A 20280-nucleotide genomic window follows, 5' to 3' on the forward strand; every position below is an offset into this window, starting at 1 on the left:
AGTGGAGGACTTTCAAAGAGAATTTTCAGTGTACAAGGAAAGTACATTCCAGCCAGAAACAAGGAAAAGCCAGCCTTGGATAACCAAGGAAACAAAGGAAGGCATCCAATTAAAAGCGCAGGCTTAGAAAGTAACCAAGAGTAGCGGGAAACAGGAGGATTGGGAAAACCTTAAAGAGCAACAAAGAAACATGAAGCCAGAAATAAAGAAAGGAAAGGTAAATTATGAATAGAAACTAGCACAGAATACAAAAAACAGGTAGGAAAAGTTTTTTCTTATAAAACGGAAAAGGGTGGCTAAAGTGGATGTCAGTCCCTTGCGGGATGAGAAAAGGGAATTAATATTGGGTAGTGCTGAAATGGTCAAGGCCTTGAATAGCTATTTTGTGTTAGTCTTCGCAGTGGGAGATGTGACTCATGTGCCTAAGGATATGATTAGAGTGAGGACCTCAATTCAATTGTTATCACTAAAGGAGTAGTGTTGAACGAACTTGAGGGTCTAAAAGTAGATATGTCTCCTGGTCCTGATGGAATGCATCCCAGGGTGCTGAAAGAAATTGCAGAAGTTATAGTAGATGCATTAGTGGTAATTTACCAAAATTCACTGGATTCCAAGCAGGTCCCGGCAGACTGGAAGACAGTGAATGTCACACTGCTGCTTTAAAAAAGGTGTAGGCAAAAGGGAGGTAAACATAGGCCAGTTGGCTTAACATCTGTGGTCAGGAAAATGCTGGAGTCTATCATTAAAGAAGAAATAGTGAGACATCTGGATGGAAAGAGTTCTACCAGGCAGCATGGATTCAGGAAGGGAGGGTTGTGTTTTACAAACTTACTGCGGTTCTTTGAGGATGGAGGGAACAGGTGGATATTGTATACTTCGATTTTCAGAAGGTGTTTGATAAGGTGCCACACAAAAGAAACATCCATAAGATAAGAATGCATGGAGTTGCAGGGAATGTACGAGCATGGATAAACGACTTGTAAACCAATAGAAAGCAGAAAGTTGGGATAAATGAGTGTTTCTGTGCATGGAGATCAGTGGTGAGTGGGGTGCTGCAGGGGTCAGTTGGCCCGCAACTGTTCATGATATCTATTAATGAGTTGGATGAGGAGACAGAGTGTAACGTATCCAAGTTTGCTGATCACTAAATTGAGTGGAAAGGCAAACTGAGAGGATGTGGAGGGTCTGCACAGAGATTTAGATAGATTAAGTGAGTGGGCCAGAGTTTGGCAGGTGGAGTACAATGTTGGTAAATGTGAGGTTATCCACTTTGGGGGAGGGGAAAAATGGTCGAAGTAACATTTAAATGGTAAATGATTGCAGCACGCTGTTGTGTAGGGGCACTTAGAGTGCTCATGCATGTATCGCTGAAAGTTGCAGGTGCAACAGGTAACCAGGAAGGCAAACGGAATATTGGCTTTCATTGCTAGAGGAATTGAAATTAAGAGCAGGGAGGTTCTGCTGCAATTGTACAAGGTGCTGGTGTGGCTGCACCTAGTGAGCCTTCCTCAAGTAAGGAGACAGTTCTGGTCTCCTTACTTGAGGAAGGATATACTGGCTTTGGAGGCGGTGCAGAAGACATTCACCAGGTTGATTCGGGAGATGAGGGGGTTACCCTATGAGCAGAGGTCGAACCGCCTGCGACTATACTTGCTAGAGTTTAGAAGATTGAGAGGGAATCTTACAGAAACATATAAAATTATGAAGGGTAGGCAAGTTGTTTCTGCTGTGGGTGAAAGTAGGCTAGGGGAAATACCCTCAAGATTCGGGGCAGTAGATTCGGGGCAGTAGATGAGGCGAAACTGCTTTTCCCAAAAAGTAACAAATCTATGGCATTCATTGCCCAAGGAAGCAGTAGAGGTAGCTGCATTAAATATATTCAAGACACAGTTGGATGGGTTTTTGCATGGAAGGGGAATTAAGGGTTGTGGGGATAATGCAGGTAGGAGGAGCTGAGGCAATGAATTAAGAGCAGGGAGGTTGGTAAGATCAGCCATGATTTTAATGAATGGCGTAGCAGGCTCAACAGGCCAAATGGCCTACTCCTACTTCTATTACTATCCAACCATGAAATCATACAGTCCTTGATCTTGTCATAGCACAGACTGACAAACTGATCAAAATTCATGTCATCATATTAGTTCTAGAAAGTGAATTCTACAATCCACTTTTACATGAAGCCGATCCTCCAGCTTTTTCCATAGCTTAACAGGATCTCCTTGGTCCTCTTTAGATAAGTTTGAAGTGTTGATGCTATGCAGCTCTTCACCTTCATGGTATACCTTTGTTTTCATCACTTGTTTATTCAGTATGCAATCATTAAGTCTAAAAGGCACAGATCCGTGCTTTAGTTTAAAGTCCTGAATTCCGCTAGGACATCTGTGGCTTTTGAATTCATGCTGGTTATTGATGATGTGGTTTTCCAGTTTGCATAATGCTTTCACTTTTTCGGGAAAATCGCTGCTTATCACCATTTTGTATTTTAACACAATTAGCACTCTTCCTGGATGAAGTGGCGTAGGTTCAGTGAATTGAAAGTCTCAAACATGTCTATTTAACAGACAAACTTATAACTTATAGTTACAGAGCACCATATGTATACATCTTGCAGCCTAGCATGCTTCTGCTAGGACCCTCATGGCTGCTGACCCTGTGATGTCATTCTGGTCGTTGGCTTATTATTGTACTCAGCTGTTAAATCAGTAACACAGCATACTAAGTTTCTGGAATCTATGCTGAAACATTCAGAAGCTGACACTAAGATCCCAAATCAATCCAAATTAACTTTTATTTTTGCAGCTATGGGGTCAACTGTATTGGAGAAAACCAGACTATTATAAATGATAAGTCTTTGCAGTTAGTGTCGAGTCAAAAGGTTGTGGATTCAAACCTGCTCCAGCTCTCATTGCACAATCTGTTGGTTAAGTGCAGAGCTGAGCAAATACTATATTGATAAAGGTACAGTAATTTGAATGAGTCTTTTAAAATGAAGTCCTCTCCATCTGTTCTGAAGGACGCAAGAAATTTGTTGGAATTTTTTTAAGAGCAAGAGGTCTCATGGTACTCTGGTTGAAATTCTCACACACCCAAAGCTACAAAAGACAATTAACTAGTGACTTATCTAATTTATTGTTTGTGAGAACTTTCTTTGTACAACTTGCCGATCATGTTTGCCTTCATTACAATAGTGCTTTCTGATTCGTTGTGTAGGTGGATTTCATGGGTTTTGAAAAGTGGTTATCGGGAACCAATTAAGATGGAAGACCTCGGAAAACTCCCTCAGGTTGTTTATTAATTAGTGTATTAATTTGTTAGAACATGGACTTCTTTTAAAGGTTCTTGTGTAAAAGAAAAAAATGAATTATGCACATCTGAACTGTCAGTCATTTTTAAAGATTTACTAGAGTAAGTATGTAATTCTTGGCAAGTTGCAGTACTCCAGTGAAACCTGGCAGGTTGGGCCTTTTTCAAGTGAGAGTGCTAACCTAAATGTTGATTTTATTCTTTCAATAATAAATTTTTCTAACCTATTGTTAGCTTCATCATTGGAATATACCATCTTTGTTAAAGAAATCAGCTTATATGTACAGAAGGGAAAATATAAATTCTGCATCAGTTAAATGCAAAGTAGTAAATAGAAATTTGAAAATGTACACCAGTGAATTTGGAAATTTTTTTAATCTGAAGCTTTGGTGGTTCGAAACTATTTTCTTTTGTTTATATTTGTCCCCACTCTCTACTGTGTAGGTTCTGGGTATGCATCAATTGCCTCCCTTGGGTGCTTCGACTGATAGTAAATTTTTCAAGTGTGTATATGTAACTGGTGTTCACATTCTAAACATTGTAGTTATCCACTCTTATATTTGTATTTTGCTCTTAGGAAGAAACTGCACAGAAAAATTTTGATTTATTAAAAATGTATTATGACCAGCAAAAGGTGAGTAAGTTTCTTTAAAATTCTTGGTAGCTAGATAATTGAGAGTTTATTTTCTAAAAGGAATTATAATTTAAAGTTGGTATTTTTAAATTTAATTTTAGGCAAAGACACCTTCAGGAAGAGCAGGATCTCAAGATCTAGCCAAAGTTTATGTCAAAGCTTTCGGGGGCCCTTTCCTGATAGCATCAGGTTTGAAGATTATTGGTGATCTAGCAGGATTTGGGGGGCCACTCTGCATTGATGGTATTCTTAGATTTGTGTCTGCTGAGTCAAAGAAATCAGAGAAGGTAAGAACAATTGTACTTTTTATTTGCGCTGTTGTGTTTACAGTTTTGAATCTGACCATGTGGTCATACACAAAGCTAACATCCCAGATGTTTTGGTTTTGAATCCCATCACAGTCAATTTAAAATTGGCTTTAGACACTGTTGTATTTTGCAGATAGGCCCAAGAAACATTCAATAAAAGCTACCAGATTTGTCAGCCAACTCAACCTTTCACTGATATATTTTCAGCAAATACTTCCTAAGATGCTACATCAAAGGTTATTGCAGAAAATAAAAGTTAATGGTGTAGTGAATAACATATTGGGATGGATAGAAGATGGCTTACTAATAAGAATCAGAGAGTAGTCCTAATGGGATATTCTTTAGTTTGTAGGGTGTAATGAATGGTATGCCACAGGGATCGGTGCTGGGGCCTCAACATTTTATATAAAAGAACTCAAGGCCATAGGTTTAGAGTAAGAGGGGAAAGACCAAAGGGGCAACGTTTTCACACAGAAGGTGGTGAGTGTATAGAATGAGCTGTCAGAAGAAAGGCGGCACAGTGACTCAGTGGTTAGCATTGTTGCCTGGTTTGATTCCAGCTTCAGGTGACTGTCTGTGTGGAGTTTACACATTCTCTCCATGTCTGCGTGGGCTTCCTCCAGGTGCTCCAATTTCCTCCCACAATCCAAAGATCTGCAGGTTAGGTGAATTGGCCATGTTAAATTGCCCATAGTGTAGGTGAGGTTCATTAGTCAGGTGTAAATGTAGAGTAATAGAGTAGGGGAATGGGTCTTGGTGGGGGGGGGGAACTCTTCGGAGGGTCAGTGTGGACTTATTGGGCCAAATGGCCTGTTTCCACAATGTAGGGATTCTATGAAGGAAATGGTGGAGGCTGGTACAATTGCAACATTTAAAAGGCATCTGGATGGTTATATGAATAGGAAGTGTTTAGAGGGATGTGGGCTGGCAAATGGTACTATTTAATTTAGGATATCTGGCATGGATGAGTTGGACTGAAATGTCTGTTTCCATGCTGTACTTCTCTACGACTCTCCGATTTGAATGAAGGACTGAGGACCTGCTTGCTAAATTTGCTGGTGGTACAAAGATCAGCAGTAAGGCAAGTTGTGAAGAAAACATAAATATACTACAGAGGGGTACAGATAAGTTAAGTTTGTGAAAAAACATGTAACAAATGGAGTGTGATGTGAGAACATATGAAATTATCCATTTTGGCAACAAGATTGAAAAAAAGGTGCGTTATTATCTAAAATGATAAGTTGCTGATTTCCAAGATACAAAGGGATCTGAGCATCCTCTTTTATGAATTGCAACGGTTTAGTAAGTTTTGCACAGCAAAAAAAAAGAAAGCTAATAGAATGTTATCATTGATTACTTGGGCAATTTAATCCAAAAGTGGAGAGCTTATGCTTCAAATGCATATGGCATGGCTGAGACCACATTTGGAGTACTCTGTACAGTATTGGTCATCTTATTTAAGGAAGGATACAATGCATTGGAAGCAATTCAGAGAAAGTTACTAGACTAACACCTGGAATGGCTGATTGTCCTGTGCGGAAAAGTTAAACAGGCTAGGCTCATGTCCTCTGGAATTTAAAAGAGTGAGAGGTGGCTTCATTGAAACATGCAAAATCCTGAGTGATCTTGAATGCACAGATAGAGATGTACAGCATGGAAACAGAACCTTCGGTCCAACCCATCCATGCCGACCAGACATCCCAATCCAATCTAGTCCCACCTGCCAGCACCCAGCCCATATCCCTCCAAACCCTTCCTATTCATGTACCCATCCAAATGCCTCTTAAATGTTGCAATTATACCAGCCTCCACCACATCCTCTGGCAGCTCATTCCATACACGTACCACCTTCTGCGTGAAAAGGTTGCCCCTTAGGTCTCTTTTACATCTTTCCCCTCTCATCCTAAACCTATGCCCTCTAGTTCTGGACTCCCCGACCCCAGGGAAAAGACTTTGACTATTTATCCTATCCATGCCCCTCATAATTTTATAAACCTCTATAAGGTTACTCCTCAGCCTCCGACGCTCTAGGGAAAACAGCCCCAGCCTGTTCAGCCTCTACCTGTAGCTCAGATCCTCCAATCCTGGCAACATCCTTGTAAATCTTTTCTGAACCCTTTCAAGTTTCACAACATCTTTCCGATAGGAAGGAGACCAGAATTGCACGCAATATTCCAACAGTAGCCTAACCAATGTCTTGTACAGCTGCAACATGACCTCCCAACTCCTGTACTCAATAATCTTACCAATAAAGGAAAGCATACCAAACACCTTCTCCACTATCCTATCTACCTGCGATTCCACTTTCAAGGAGCTATGCACCTGCACTCCAAGGTCTCTTTGTTCAGCAACACTCCCTAAGACCTTACCATTAAGTGTATAAGTCCTGCTAAGATTTGCTTTCCCAAAATGCAGCACCTCACATTTATCTGAATTAAACTCCATCTGCCACTTCTCAGCCCATTGGCTCATCTGATCTAGATCCTGTTGTAATCTGAGGTAACCCTCTTCGCTGTCCACTACACCTCCAATTTTGGTGTCATCTGCAAACTTACTAACTCTACCTCTTATGCTCGCATCCAAATCATTTATGTAAATGACAAAAAGTAGAGGGCCCAACACCGATCCTTGTGGCACTCCACTGGTCACAGGCCTCCAGTCTGAAAAACAACCCTCCACCACCACCCTCTGTCTTCTACCTTTTGAGCCAGTTCTGTATCCAAATGGCTAGTTCTCCCTGTATTCCATGAGATCTAACCTTGCTAATCAGTCTCCCATGGGGAACCTTGTTGAACGCCTTACTGAAGTCCATGTAGATTACATCTACTGCTCTGCCCTCATCAACCTTCTTTGTTACTTCAAACAACTCAATCAAGTTTGTGAGACATGATTTCCCATGCACAAAGCCATGTTGACTATCCCAAATCAGTCCTTGCCTTTCCAAATACATGTACATCCTGTCCCTCAGGATTCCCTCCAACAACTTGTCCACCACCGAGGTCAGGCTCACCAGTCTATAGTTCCCTGGCTTGTCTTCACCGCCCTTCTTAAACAGTGGCACCACATTTGCCAACCTCCAGTCTTACGGCACCTCACCTGTGACTATCGATGATACAAATATCTCAGCAAGAGGCCCAGCAATCACTTCTCTAGCTTCCCACAGAGTTCTCGGGTACACTTGATAAGGTCCTGGGGATTTAACCACTTTTAACCATTTCAAGACATCCAGCACTTCCTCCTCTGTAATCTGGACATTTTGCAAGATGTCACCATCTATTTCCCTACAGTCTATATCTTCCATATCCTTTTCCACAGTAAATACTGATGCAAAATATTCATTTAGTATCTCCCCCATTTTCTGTGGCTCCACACAAAGGCTACCTTGCTGATCTTTGAGGGGCCGTATTCTCTCCCTAGTTACCCTTTTGTCCTTAATATATTTGTAAAAACCCTTTGGATTCTCCTTAATTCTATTTGCCAAAGCTATCTCATGTCCCCGTTTTGCCCTGATTTTCCTCTTAAGCATACTCCTACTTTCTTTATACTCTTCTAAGGATTCACTCGATCTATCCTGTCTGTACCTGACATATGCTTCCTTCTTTTTCTTAACCAAACCCTCAATTTCTTTAGTCATCCGTCATTCTCTATACCTACCAGACTTCCCTTTCACCCTGACAGGAATAGATGTTGAAAGATTCTCCCTTTCTGGAAGAATCTTGAACTGAGGGTCACTGCTTAAAAATCAAAGATCACCCATTTAAGATAGATGATTTTTTTTTTCTTTTTGAGGGCTGTGAATATTTGGAATTGTCTTCATAAACAATTGATGGAAACAGTCGTGGAATATTTTTAATGCAGAAGTAAATCGATTCTCATTAAGTAATGGGGAAGCAATGGCTTGGTGGTATTATTGCTTGACTTAGACCAGAGACCCAGATAACATTCTGTATTAATGAGTTGGACTTGGGGATGAACTGTAATATTTCCAAGTTTGCCTATGGGTGACAATGTGGGTGACAATCTATGACAATGTGATTGTGATGAGGTTTCAAGCAAATTTCCTCTCTTTTAACCTGCATGAAAGCTAACATGCAGGTATAGCAAGCAATTAGCAAGGCAATAGATATCTTGGTCTTTATTGTAGGAGAATTTATCAACAGGAATAGAGAAATTCTGCTGTATTTGTTTAGAGCCTTGGTGAGATTGCACTTGGACTCTTTAGTATAGTTTTAGTTTTCTTACTGAAAGAAAGTTGTACTTGTCATAGAGGGAGTACAATGAAGATTCATGAAACTGATGCCTGGAATAGGCAGCATTGTCTTTTTTGGGTAGATATTGAGGTGTTTATGTCTGTATATCCTGGAAGAATGTGAGGTGATCTCCTCAAAGCATTAAAACCTTGACAGAGCTTGGCATGGTAAATGCAGGAAGGCTGTTTCTCCTAGAGTATCACGACTGGGGGACACAGTCTCAGAATAAGAGGTTGTGTTTCACTTGCAATAAAATGAGGAGGAACTTTTTAAATTCTTGGAATTTTCCAACCCGATAATGACCTGTTTATTCCTACCCTGTTTTATGTCTGTAAATAATTCTCAGTCTATGGCAGTATATTACCCCAAATTTTATGCTGTAATTTTGAAGACTTGTGTTTAAAAGTCTTTTGCGTTGGACTTTCATTCAAAGCCTTCTGAAAATCCAAATATACCACATCTCCTGGTATATATTCTATTAGATGAGGATTCTGAAGATATTAGGCACACGCTCAGAAACTCTAAATAGGTTTGTTAAACATGATTTCTCTTTCATGGATCAATGTTGACTGCCTGTCATTATTTTCTAAGTGTCTAGTTATCACAACCTTTACAATAGATTTTAGCTTTTCTCTGACTACTGATGTTAGATTAACGTATATGTATAAATATGCTGTGAAAAGGCTTTGGTCATCTTGAATAGTATAAGTAATACTGTTCTATATCTTCATTTCACACAGGGAATACATTTTGTGAGTTTCTGGGAATTTATTAGTAATGGATATGTATTGGCATTCTTGATGCTATGTACAGTTCTCCTTCAGAATGTTTGCCTACAGATTTCATACTACATTGTTATCCGAGATGGAATACACATAAAAACAGCTCTTCAAGTAAGAAGCAGTTTTCTTTTTTCTCTCTACCTTTCAAGTCAGTTTTTGAAATCTTGAAATCTTTACCTTTCTAAACCTGTCAAGATTTTCCAAGCGTTTTACTCGATGGAAGTTTAGTGATGTTCTTTCTCCTTCTCCTTGACGTCACAAAGCAAATTTGCTTTAAGGTGTTAAATGTGTTATTGATCAAGGTTTAGATTGTTACCATTTTTTCCCCAAAATCAGTTGGTATATTTCACTCTGAATGGTCATGTTAAGACCTTCAAATTCTTGAACTCGGAATGCCTCTTCTTCTGCTGATGCTTCCTCATCATTGCCGACGCTCCAGCCACTACCATAGCCAATAGATTTTCCAACTCTCGAGCACCTGGTTCATTGCCACCTCAGAGAACTGACCAACCAAATCAAGTCCCAAGGACTGAGGGATCATTGTGAGAAATGTTCTATGTGCTGGCAGACAGTGGCTGATGAGGTACTGTTTGGCATGAGGAATTAGTGTTCCGTTCAAAAAAAAATTTCTCTGTTTTCCTGTGCAAGAATAGTTGGGACAAAATGAGAAAGTTTTAAAGACATTATCCATGTTTCGAAGGACTGACAATGAGCTTAAAAATCCAGACAAGAGTTGAAAACTAACTTTATGCTGCACTATAATTGCAGTTTAGGATTTGTCATACAATGAACTCTGGCAACTCTGCATTTTAACAATACCATTGAAATTATTTCATACATTTGGGTGGGGGTGGGAGCCATTGCAAGTGCAACTGTTTTTGGTTTAGTGGGCAGAGTTTTATTGTTGATAAATCTACTGTGCAAAGCAAGTTGGCAGTTATTTAAATTAGGTCGTGGTTCAGAATTTAGCAGCCATATGAATGTATCACCTGTGAGTTATGTTAACCAGGGCTCAGGGAGCAGCTGCTAAAGGAAGGCAAGAATTCCCAAAGTCCAGATTCAGCAATCAAGTACTAATTTAACACTGCTTTTGGAACCAGGAAGCACTGATGTGTATTTTTCCCCCCCTTGCTGCCCTCCATGGTAATTCGTCATCTTCCTGGTGATCTTCAAACCTTGTCTCCTCCTATGATCTGCCTCTCCCTTTTGCCCTTCCTTCACTCATAATCCAACAGCAATCTTTCTCCCCAACCCAGATTTGCCCGTTGCTTTGAAATACATCTTTCCTGTCTGACAGCAAACCCATCTTCAGTGTGGCTGACTGTCAGATTTAAAAAAATTCTTTAGCCTTTAGTTGAATTTGGCAACACCTCCAATTTCCTGGTATTTCTGGATTTCCTGACTGCTGGTAGATACCTTGACTCCTTCCTTGCTTATTGTCCACATTGTATTGATTTCATGAGTCTGTGATTTTGATTTTAAAGCAAAGTGCTGGAGTATTTGGTTAATGTGTAACCTTAATTCTTTTCTATAAAATAGTACAACTGTAACATAAAATGGTTTGGTAAATGAGATCCTCAATGTGGTAACATCAGTGTGTTCTCCATTGATTTTCTTAGACGATGATTTACTTGAAAGCCTTGTCACTGCCTACATGGGTCTTGAGTGGTGGTCATCTGACCGTAGGCCAGATAATCAATCACATGTCAGTGGATGCTTTTCAAATAATGATGGCAGCATTTATGGGATACTATGTCATTGCAATTCCAGCACAGGTATGTTATCTACATAAAAGCTAAATGAATGTTGATTTAATGGAAAATGAAAAAAGTTATGTATAAAGTAAATCACATCTGAAATTTTCTCCTTTAGTTTAGCCCACAGGCTGTCAATAATGTCTAATTTGTCACACTACCTGTCAGGCATTTAGTAGTAAATTAAGAATAATTTCCTCCAGCTAAATATGGGGAACACTTGAAGCCATTATCTTCAGTCGCCTTCACAAATTCCATTCCCGAGCTACCGAATTCATCCATGTCTCCAGCAAATGTTAAGGCTGAGCAAGATTACTTCCAAATTAGAGCATGCGAATGGCAGATTTGGGAATCCTGCCATCTGAAAGCAGAAACAAGGGAAGAAATTAGACTAAGGTTGTATCCTGTAAATTATGGTCTGAAATTATTAAATTAATGGTTGAGTCTGGAAGCCTATAGCATGTGTAAGTCAAAGATGCAATACTGTTCTTTTGAGCTTGTGTGGACAAAGTTCAAACTTTCCATATTCTGTTGTTGGAGATTATTAGAAAAAGTCAGTTCGGTATGCAAAGCAAATCCTGTTGTAAACAAAATGTGCTGATGTAAGGTAACATGAGGTACAGTGGCTTTACTTAAGGGCAAATTATTCAAATTCCACACTAACTAATAAGCTAGGATGATAAACTGTTAGGGATTTTTGAAATTACCCATTTTACATGTTTGACATGGAGATAGACTAACTCTTATTACAAGAGTGTGAATCTAGTTTGATTTTGCTTTAGTACTTATTGCAACATGAATAATTTATGTTCTATTAAATGCATTAATTGTATTTTGATTTCAGATTATACTGGCAGTGCTATTACTCTATATGCAATTGGGATATAGTGCTTTGATAGGGGCATCTATCGTCATTATGCTCATCCCCCTACAGTACTTCATCTCAAAACGATTTACGTCTATTCAAAGAAAAACAATGGAATGTTCAGATGACAGAATAAAAAAATCAAATGAAATGCTGCAGAGCATAAAGGTAATGGTCACATGCTGAAGTATTGGGGGATACAAGGTTACTAAATAAGCATCAAAAATCTAATTTTGAAACATAATTTGCATGAAGTCATTCTTATTTGGGGAAATTCAGTTCTTATTCTCATTTATATTCTAAATATTATTGTGATTTTAATGTTATTTAACTCTCCCTTTTGAGCATTTAGTCGCTACTGTATGCTGTCTTCAAATTCTTTTTGGAATTGAGCACTTGTTTGGGGGATTTGGTGATATTATGAACATGAGTAATGTGAGAGCTGTTCCTTTCATTGGTTGAAAATGGTGGAAATTTGGTTTCTTTTTGTATCCCTCTAATTTGGATTCCTCCTGGTCATGATGTTGTAACTTAGTCAGACTTACATATGCCATCCAATTGTAGCAAACTATCCCTCTCCGTCCTTTTAGTTTTAGCCATTGGAGCTGATCGCCTCCTTTTCCCCGAACTCCTTTACTCTCTGGTCCAAATAGGTCAGACTGCCTTCAGCTAGTTTCATTCTTCTTGACTGAACCATGATCAGAGATTCACATGTAATTACTTCGCTTCCCACTCCTGAACCATTATCTATGGTGATATCCTAGGATTAATTGCTGGCTTTCAGCTACATGCTGTCCTTGGCGACAATACCTAAAAAGAATGTCTGTCTGCCTGCCTGTCTACTGTGTGATGACGACATGCAGATCTATCTCCCCATCACTTCACCTGATCTCTCCACCGTCTTGAGTTGTGATAATTGCTTGTCTGACATGTCGTACTGTGAAAATGTGAAACAAGAAGGGAAATAAAATACAATTGCCTTCTATGGCCACTTGTGTTCACCTATTCACATTTTATGGAAGCATTTCAAAGTTGATCATTCCAGATGGAATGTTGCCAATATTAAGGATTAAGCTCTGACAAAATAATAATTTTGGGGAAAAATCTATTACATAAACTTTCTAAATTCATAATTAAAACAGCCACATTTACAAATGCCATATCTTACCTTGAACTATTAATCTTGGATAACTGAAGTACCAACTATTTTGTGTTGTTACTGTTTTTCCCAGAATTTCTACTTTTGATTTATCAGAAGCCTAAAAAGAATTAAAGCTTCATTTAAATTGTTCTGTGATATGAGCTGTTTCTAGTTGGACCTTCCTTAAATGGCTTGCATAAAAGAGCTTTTGAAGTGATTGATGTTATGTGAGGCTTTAATGCATCTGTTAATTTTACAGCCGGTCAGAGTTTTACACTTGAAAAAAAATCCCTTCTTTATCTTCCTTGTTCTCTTTTGCATACAAGTGACCTCATTCTTTACAATGGCAACAGTGGATGGTATATGTTCCATCTCAAAGTGTGATGATAGGGGTGATTTGAATATGAATTCTTCACTTGCCCAGGCAAATTTGAGACGTTGCTCTTATGTCATTCAAGGAGAATCAAAGCACTCTAAGCTGTTGAATGGAACTAGAAACGACTCTGGAAATATTTTACAGTATTTTCTTTTTAATTTAAAGGCAATCAATCACATATTTTTGGCTAATGTTTCTCGATTTCAGAAATTAATGCGAGAGGTGAAGGAAATTATATTGGACTCAGGGAGCATGTTGAGACAGTAATTCATGACTCTTACAGATTGAAACTGACCTGTCAAATCATGCCTGCTGCTTTAAAAAGTTATTGCAAAGATAAATTGTGGAAGAGGTAGTATAATTGTGTTACTTTTGACAAGAAATAGGGATATGAAGTAAGTAGCCAAATTTGGTAGGGTATGGCAAGTGCTGCCCTGCAAGACTGTGCATTGAGGCTTTGAGTTTTCACCGTATTTAAAAATGGCTTGGATAAAGGAATTGAAAGCTATAAATTTGAGTTACTAATGACATTACCTCCTTTGGCACAGTAAAAAAAACAAACAGGTGTGAGCAGCAAGTTGCAAATGGCCAATAATAAATTAGGTGATTGGCTAAAACTTTGGCAGATAGAACTCAAAGTGGCAAAGTATGGAATCATCCGCTATGTACTTTTTAAATAGGACAAAATAGGATTTATGGATGAATGGAAGGATTTAGGGATTCAAGTACAGAGATAACTCAAAGCTATTGAACATTTATTGTAATCAACAACCAGTCGCTAACAAGAATGGAAATTCTGTGTCACTGGTCATGGATTCTGTGGGTCCTTCTGTGGCTGATGAGCTCAATTCTAGTGCTGTGTCTCTGACTACAAGTATGGTAAGTGTTTCTGGGAGGCGGAAGTTGTCCTTGGCCTTGAGATTGTTGTCGTGTTCCTTTTCTGTACTTTGTCTTGCCTATGGGTGTTCAAGGAAGAATTGTGTCCCTTCATGTAGGAGTTTGCTCCAAGTCAGCATCTTCTGAACGAAGGTGTCCTGTGCATTGATATTGATATTGCATTTCTTGAGGAAAGCCTTTGAAATGCTTCCTTTGACCTCTTCTTGGATAATTATTGTGAATGTTAATGGAATGTTGACTTCGATCTGAAAGGGGCTAGAATACAATAGTTTGCAATTTATGTTACAGCTGTCCCTGGCTCTGGTTGGACCCTATCCAGAGTACTACATTCAGTTTTGGACATCTGTGCTCAGAAAGGATACATGGATCTTGGCAGAGGCACAACATAAATGACGTTGGGCCCATAAGGGGGTTAAATGATATCAAATTGCATGTACTTGACTTATACACTGTTGATTATATAAAATTAATTGGTAAATGAAGTGTTTTGAAAATTAATTAAATTCAATTGAATAGATACTGTGCTGAGAAACTATTTCCTGTGGTCGACAAGTCCAGAACAATTGGAGCTCCGGATCTCGTACATCTTCTCTCTTCCACTTACCCCACCCCCAAAGAAAAACATTGATGTTAGTTAGGTTAACTGAAAATCAAAAAAACTTGATCAGGTTAGATAGAAGGTTAAGATATCAATATGGAGAGTTGTATTTTAGGTGGTATTACCCAGGCCCACCTGAAGCTTTGAGAATGGTCGGTTGGTACTTCGGCTGGAGGCAAAACTTTTACTTCTTGAAATTGAGTTAAACTTTCTATTAAGTTCTGAGGACTTTACAAGCAGTCGTATTTCCCAAATTATAAATGATAACGTCTTTCGCATTCGTTAAGTATATCATGAATTTTCATAGCACCCCAACCTGCTTAAGTTATGTTCATGGGTACAGTTTTGTTGGCCAAAAATTGGAAATGCATCTGTTCATAGCATGACTATATAAATGAGACGTGTACCTGGTGGAGTCAACTGCTTCCTCTAAGCTCTGGTGAATAGAAATTTGCCTCCCTCAGAAAGTAGCCATTTATTTGTGCAGATGTTTAGCATTAAGATAAAAGCCTCTCTAAAATTGATTAGTTCGTGAGAAGTCTCAGTCAAAGAAGTCTACTACCTTATACATAATTATGTAATATTAGGGCTGAAGGCTGAATAGGCTCCTCTGGGGATATCAGTGGGAATGGGATAGGGGGAAGAGCAGGAAAAACCGGGGAGATAATCAAAAGGCTGATAGTCAAAGAGGAGTAATTGAAGGACAGGTGAGAAACGAAGTGAAAAATTATGGAAGGGAAAGTATATTTGAAAGGGAGACAGTAGAGAGTGAATGAGTTGAAATCAAAATTAGCAACCACCATCTCCAAGTTATTTTCCAAATGAAGAAATGCGTGATACAAAAAAAGTCTCAGATGTGTTTGGATGTACAATGAATATACACACCCAAATGAAGTTATCAAAACTATAACCGTCATCAGGACTCAATGTTAGCTTACTCACTGTCCGTGGATGCTGTGATGTGGAGGTGCTAGTGTTGGATTGGTTTGGACAAGGTCAAAAATCACACGACACCAGGTTACAATTGAGATAAGAGTGGTGCTGGAAAAGCACAGCAGGTCAGGCAGCATCCGAGGAACAGGAAAATCAACATTTTGGGCAGGGGCCCTTCATCAGGAAACCTGATTCATCAGAAACCTGGTTATAGTCCAGTAGGTTTATTTGAGAACACAAGCTTTCAGAGCCTTGCACCTTCTTCACATGCAAAGAGCAAGGGTCCAAAAGCTTGTGTTTTTAAATAAACCTGTTGGATTATAACCTGGTGTGATGTGATTTTTGACCTTGTTTATGGATGCTGCCTGACCCGCTGTGATCGCCAGTATTTTTTGTTTTCAGTATAACTGTCAAAAGCTAATTTTGTATGCAATCGCTTGAGCCCCTGGCAACAAAGATGAACAATCACTGCACGTAAAAGACAATTAAGGTATAAAAGCTTGAAATCACTACCTTTCAATCATTTCCAGTCATTTGCAAGAAAATTTATCAGCAGTGCTGACAGAAGCTTAGGATGGGGTGAGGGGGCTTAATGCGCAGTTGTTCATACAAGACCATTCACAGGTCTATGTATATGAGGGTCAACTACTTGCAATGAAATTGTTCTGCAGGTTAAACCTTTCAGTTTCAGAGCTGCATTGCAGGACCTAATGAAGGTCAAATAGATTCACATTGTGTTATTTGGCAAATGCATACAAAGCTAAGATAATAAACACCAACATCTTGCATCTGTCAGCATCAGAAAAGGGGAGAACAAGTCATGGGGTTTTAGTGATTGCTGTCTGTACAGGTGGCAAAATGCAAAATGAGAAGCATCTTATTCCTGCCTTTGTTCACAGACTAGGAGTTCTGTGCCAGATGTTGGAACTATTATACACAGAAGCTGTTTTAACATCAATAAAATGAAAACAGAGAAGGGAAGAGTAACAATAGCAGAATCTGAGATTCAGGGGTAGGGGGGTGTTGAAGCTGTGGATGAACAAGCAGCACATTGAGGAAAGTACTGGCCTTCAACAATGTTGAGGCAGTCCACAGGGTGTACAGAAGACAGCCCAGCTACCTCCAGAAAAGTTAAGGACTTTGCAGAGGAAATCTTTACAGGAGTAGTTTAACCATTAATTACACTTGCCACCACCTGCAAGCAGATCTGCAGTTGTTAGGCTTGGGAGGAAGCACTATGCCTGTGGGTCTGACCATCACAGCAGCATTGAGCTTCCTCATCATTGGCTCTATTCAAAAATTAACTGGGGATTTATGTTATGTCTCCAGTCATCAGTCAGCAAGTGCATTTGTGAGGTTATTGATACCCTTTTACAGGAAAAACAATTCAGCTTGTTCAGTTTACTATGGGCCTAAGCATCCAAGTGAGTTCCTGCTAGTGCAAGTGACCATCAACTGCTCCTATATGGTATTCTGAGCTCCATCATTCAGCCAAGTTCCTGCATAGCAGTGGGATTTACATCCTAGTGTACAGCCTGTTTGTGACAACACACACAATAATTTTTGTATGTGTGCATCTGCTATCCAGGGAACTTCTGCTCTACTCCTTATTTACATAAAGTACTATGGCATCAGACAGAACTTTGATCCAGTCTGTGCAAGACTTTTTTGACACATCTGCCAGATATTTCACAGCTTGCCTTAGCCTCTCCATCAACTCATTAATGGACAACTCTAGTGGCTTGTCATTTGCACTGGACTCGACTAGGTTTGGTTTTCCAGCAGTTCTGAGATTGGAGGCCTTGGCTGTTCCTTCTTCCTCCAGTTGTTGATCTGTTCCAATGCTGTGCTCATGGATATGTGACTCTGAGCTTATTCTAAATGCATTACCTTCTGAGGTGCATCCTCTATTAGTCTAAACTGTTTGTCCTCTAAAGTGTATTTTGTAGGCCTGGGAGAGATGGGCTTGGGGACTGGGGTTTTTCCTCTTCTGCCACTCACATGGCTCGGTGATCCAGAGGCCACCGAGATCAACGTAAAGGTTTGTTAGTGTTGTGTGGTGCCATCCTTACCCAAAGGTTCATTAAACTGTTGATACTTGATGTGCAAATTGGAACTTTTCTGGTGAGATGGTTCTTCATGTTCAGTCTCACCTTCAACATATATTCCCCTTTGTTTACTTGACAGCTGAGCTCAACGGTCTTTTCCCCGAATTGAGTGAGGACCCATTCTGCCAGTTATCCTTCTCCTGAAAGATAGACAAGTTATGATACATTAGCATGCATACATGATCACTCTACCTGTATTAATAATATGATACAAATCCCCAGAGCTATGATTATCATGTGGGTTACTTGTAAAATGAATAAGATATGAAGAAGTTGAGTCAGTGGGTTTGGGATAAAGTATGATTCATGTGGTCAGGGACCCAGATCAACATCCGCCCAGTCAAATGCCCTAAAAACTTGTGTTTCAATAATGTCTCCTCTTCTAAACCCTAACGAGCCCAAGGCCAACCTACTTAACCTCTCCTCACAAGAAAATCTCAACATATCCAAAATCAACCTAATGAACATTTGTGGACTGTCTCCAGTCCTAGTATTTGTTTCTTAAATAAGATGTCCAAAACTCTCTTTTGTGGTCATGGGTAGTACACACTGTGACTGAATTCATCTGGAGGTTCACTGAAGCTGTTACCTGGTATGATGACAAAACATCTGAAAATTAACCTTCCAGCTCAGGGGGAAATCTATATCCAGAACCTCAACCTGAGCTACAAATCTTCTCAAAATGCGCTAACTGAATTAGCTATTTGCCCTTTAAGCTGATCTATGGTGATACAGTAAATTTGTCTGTATATCCAAAATGATTAAATCTTCTCGAAAACTACTTCTAACATTGTCAGGCCACCCTGATATTTTGCAACTGTTATAGTTGCTTATCGTTGGCTGTTGTCAGCTGCAGTTGTCTATACTGGTTCTGTAACAGATCAGAGGAGAAAGTGAGCACTGCAGCTGCTGGAGATCAGAGCTGAAAATGTGTTGCTGGAAAAGCGCAGCAGGTCAGGCAGCATCCAAGGAACAGGAGAATCGACGTTTCGGGCATAAGCCCTTCTTCAGGAATGAGGAAAGTGTGTCCAGCAGGCTAAGATAAAAGGTAGGGAGGAGGGACTTGGGGGAGGGGCGTTGGAAATGCGATAGGTGGAAGGAGGTCAAGGTGAGGGTGATACGCCGGAGTGGGGTGGGGGTGGAGAGGTCAGGAAGAGGATTGCAGGTTAGGAAGGCGGTGCTGAGTTTGAGGGATTTGACTGAGACATGTTGGGGGGAGGGAAATGAGGAAACTGGAGAAATCTGAGTTCATCCCTTGTGGTTGGAGGGTTCCTAGGCGGAAGATGAGGCGCTCTTCCTCCAACCGTCGTGTTGCTATGGTCTGGCGATGGAGGAGTCCAAGGACCTGCATGTCCTTGGTGGAGTGGGAGGGGGAGTTGAAGTGTTGAGCCACGGGGTGGTTGGGTTGGTTGGTCCAGGTGTCCCAGAGGTGTTCTCTGAAACGTTTCGCAAGTAGGCGACCTGTCTCCCCAATATAGAGGCGGCCACATCGGGTGCAGCGGATGCAATAGATGATGTGTGTGTGGAGGTGCAGGTGAATTTGTGGCGGATATGGAAGTATCCCTTGAGGCCTTGGAGGGAAGTAAGGGGGGAGGTGAGGGCGCAAGTTTTGCATTTCTTGCGGTTGCAGGGGAAGGTGCCGGGAGTGGAGGTTGGGTTGGTGGGGGGTGTGGACCTGACGAGGGAGTCACGGAGGGAGTGGTCTTTTCAAAACGCTTTATCCACTTTACCAACACCTTCCACCCCGACCTCAAATTCATTATTCCTGTTGCTCCTTCCAAAGTGAATCACCTTACATTTTTCCACATTAAACTCCATTTGCCACTTCTCAGCCCAGCTCTGCAGCTTATCTATGTGCTGCTGTAACCTGCAACATCCTTCAGCACGATCCATAACTGTACTGACCTTGGTGTCATCCACAAATTTACGAACCCATCATTCTATGCCCTCATCTAGGTCATTTATTAAAATAACAAACAGCAGTGGTCCCAAAACAGATCCTGCGGTACACCATTTAATAACTGAACTCCAGGATGAGCATTTCCCATCAACCACCACCCTCTGTCTTTCAGCTAGCCAATTTTTGATCCAAACTGCTAAATCACCCTCAATCCTATACCTCTATGTTTTGTGCAATAGCTTACTGTGGGGCACCTTAACAAACGCCTTACTGAAATCCATACACATCACAGCAGCCGCTTTACCCTCATCCACCTGTTTGGTCACCATCTCAAAGAGATCAATAAGGTTTGTGAGGCATGACCTACCCTTCACAAAACCACGTTGACTATCCCTAAACAACTTATTCCTCTCTAGATCATTATAAATCCC

The 20280-nt window shown here is 40.2% G+C and overlaps 1 protein-coding gene across 4 annotated transcripts in view; it reads left to right on the forward strand.

Moving 5' to 3' along the window:
- LOC122549405 (ATP-binding cassette sub-family C member 9-like) overlaps nucleotides 1–20280 on the forward strand; it is a 142644-nt gene that overhangs the window by 23567 nt on the left and 98797 nt on the right. For all 4 annotated transcript variants that reach the window (XR_006311522.2, XM_043689172.2, XM_043689176.2 and 1 more), the window contains 6 exons: nucleotides 3211–3283; nucleotides 3881–3937; nucleotides 4039–4224; nucleotides 9236–9388; nucleotides 10897–11052; nucleotides 11876–12064. Coding sequence is in view for 3 of the 4 variants with exons in the window: in XM_043689172.2 (XP_043545107.2) it covers nucleotides 3211–3283; nucleotides 3881–3937; nucleotides 4039–4224; nucleotides 9236–9388; nucleotides 10897–11052; nucleotides 11876–12064 (814 nt within the window). In the remaining variant the exon portion in view is untranslated. The remainder of the gene's footprint in view (nucleotides 1–3210; nucleotides 3284–3880; nucleotides 3938–4038; nucleotides 4225–9235; nucleotides 9389–10896; nucleotides 11053–11875; nucleotides 12065–20280) is intronic.

This window comes from Chiloscyllium plagiosum, unplaced genomic scaffold (assembly GCF_037043375.1).
Source record: "Chiloscyllium plagiosum isolate Xiang-an unplaced genomic scaffold, Cpla_swu_hap1 HiC_scaffold_4, whole genome shotgun sequence".
Classification (NCBI taxonomy): domain Eukaryota; kingdom Metazoa; phylum Chordata; class Chondrichthyes; order Orectolobiformes; family Hemiscylliidae; genus Chiloscyllium; species Chiloscyllium plagiosum.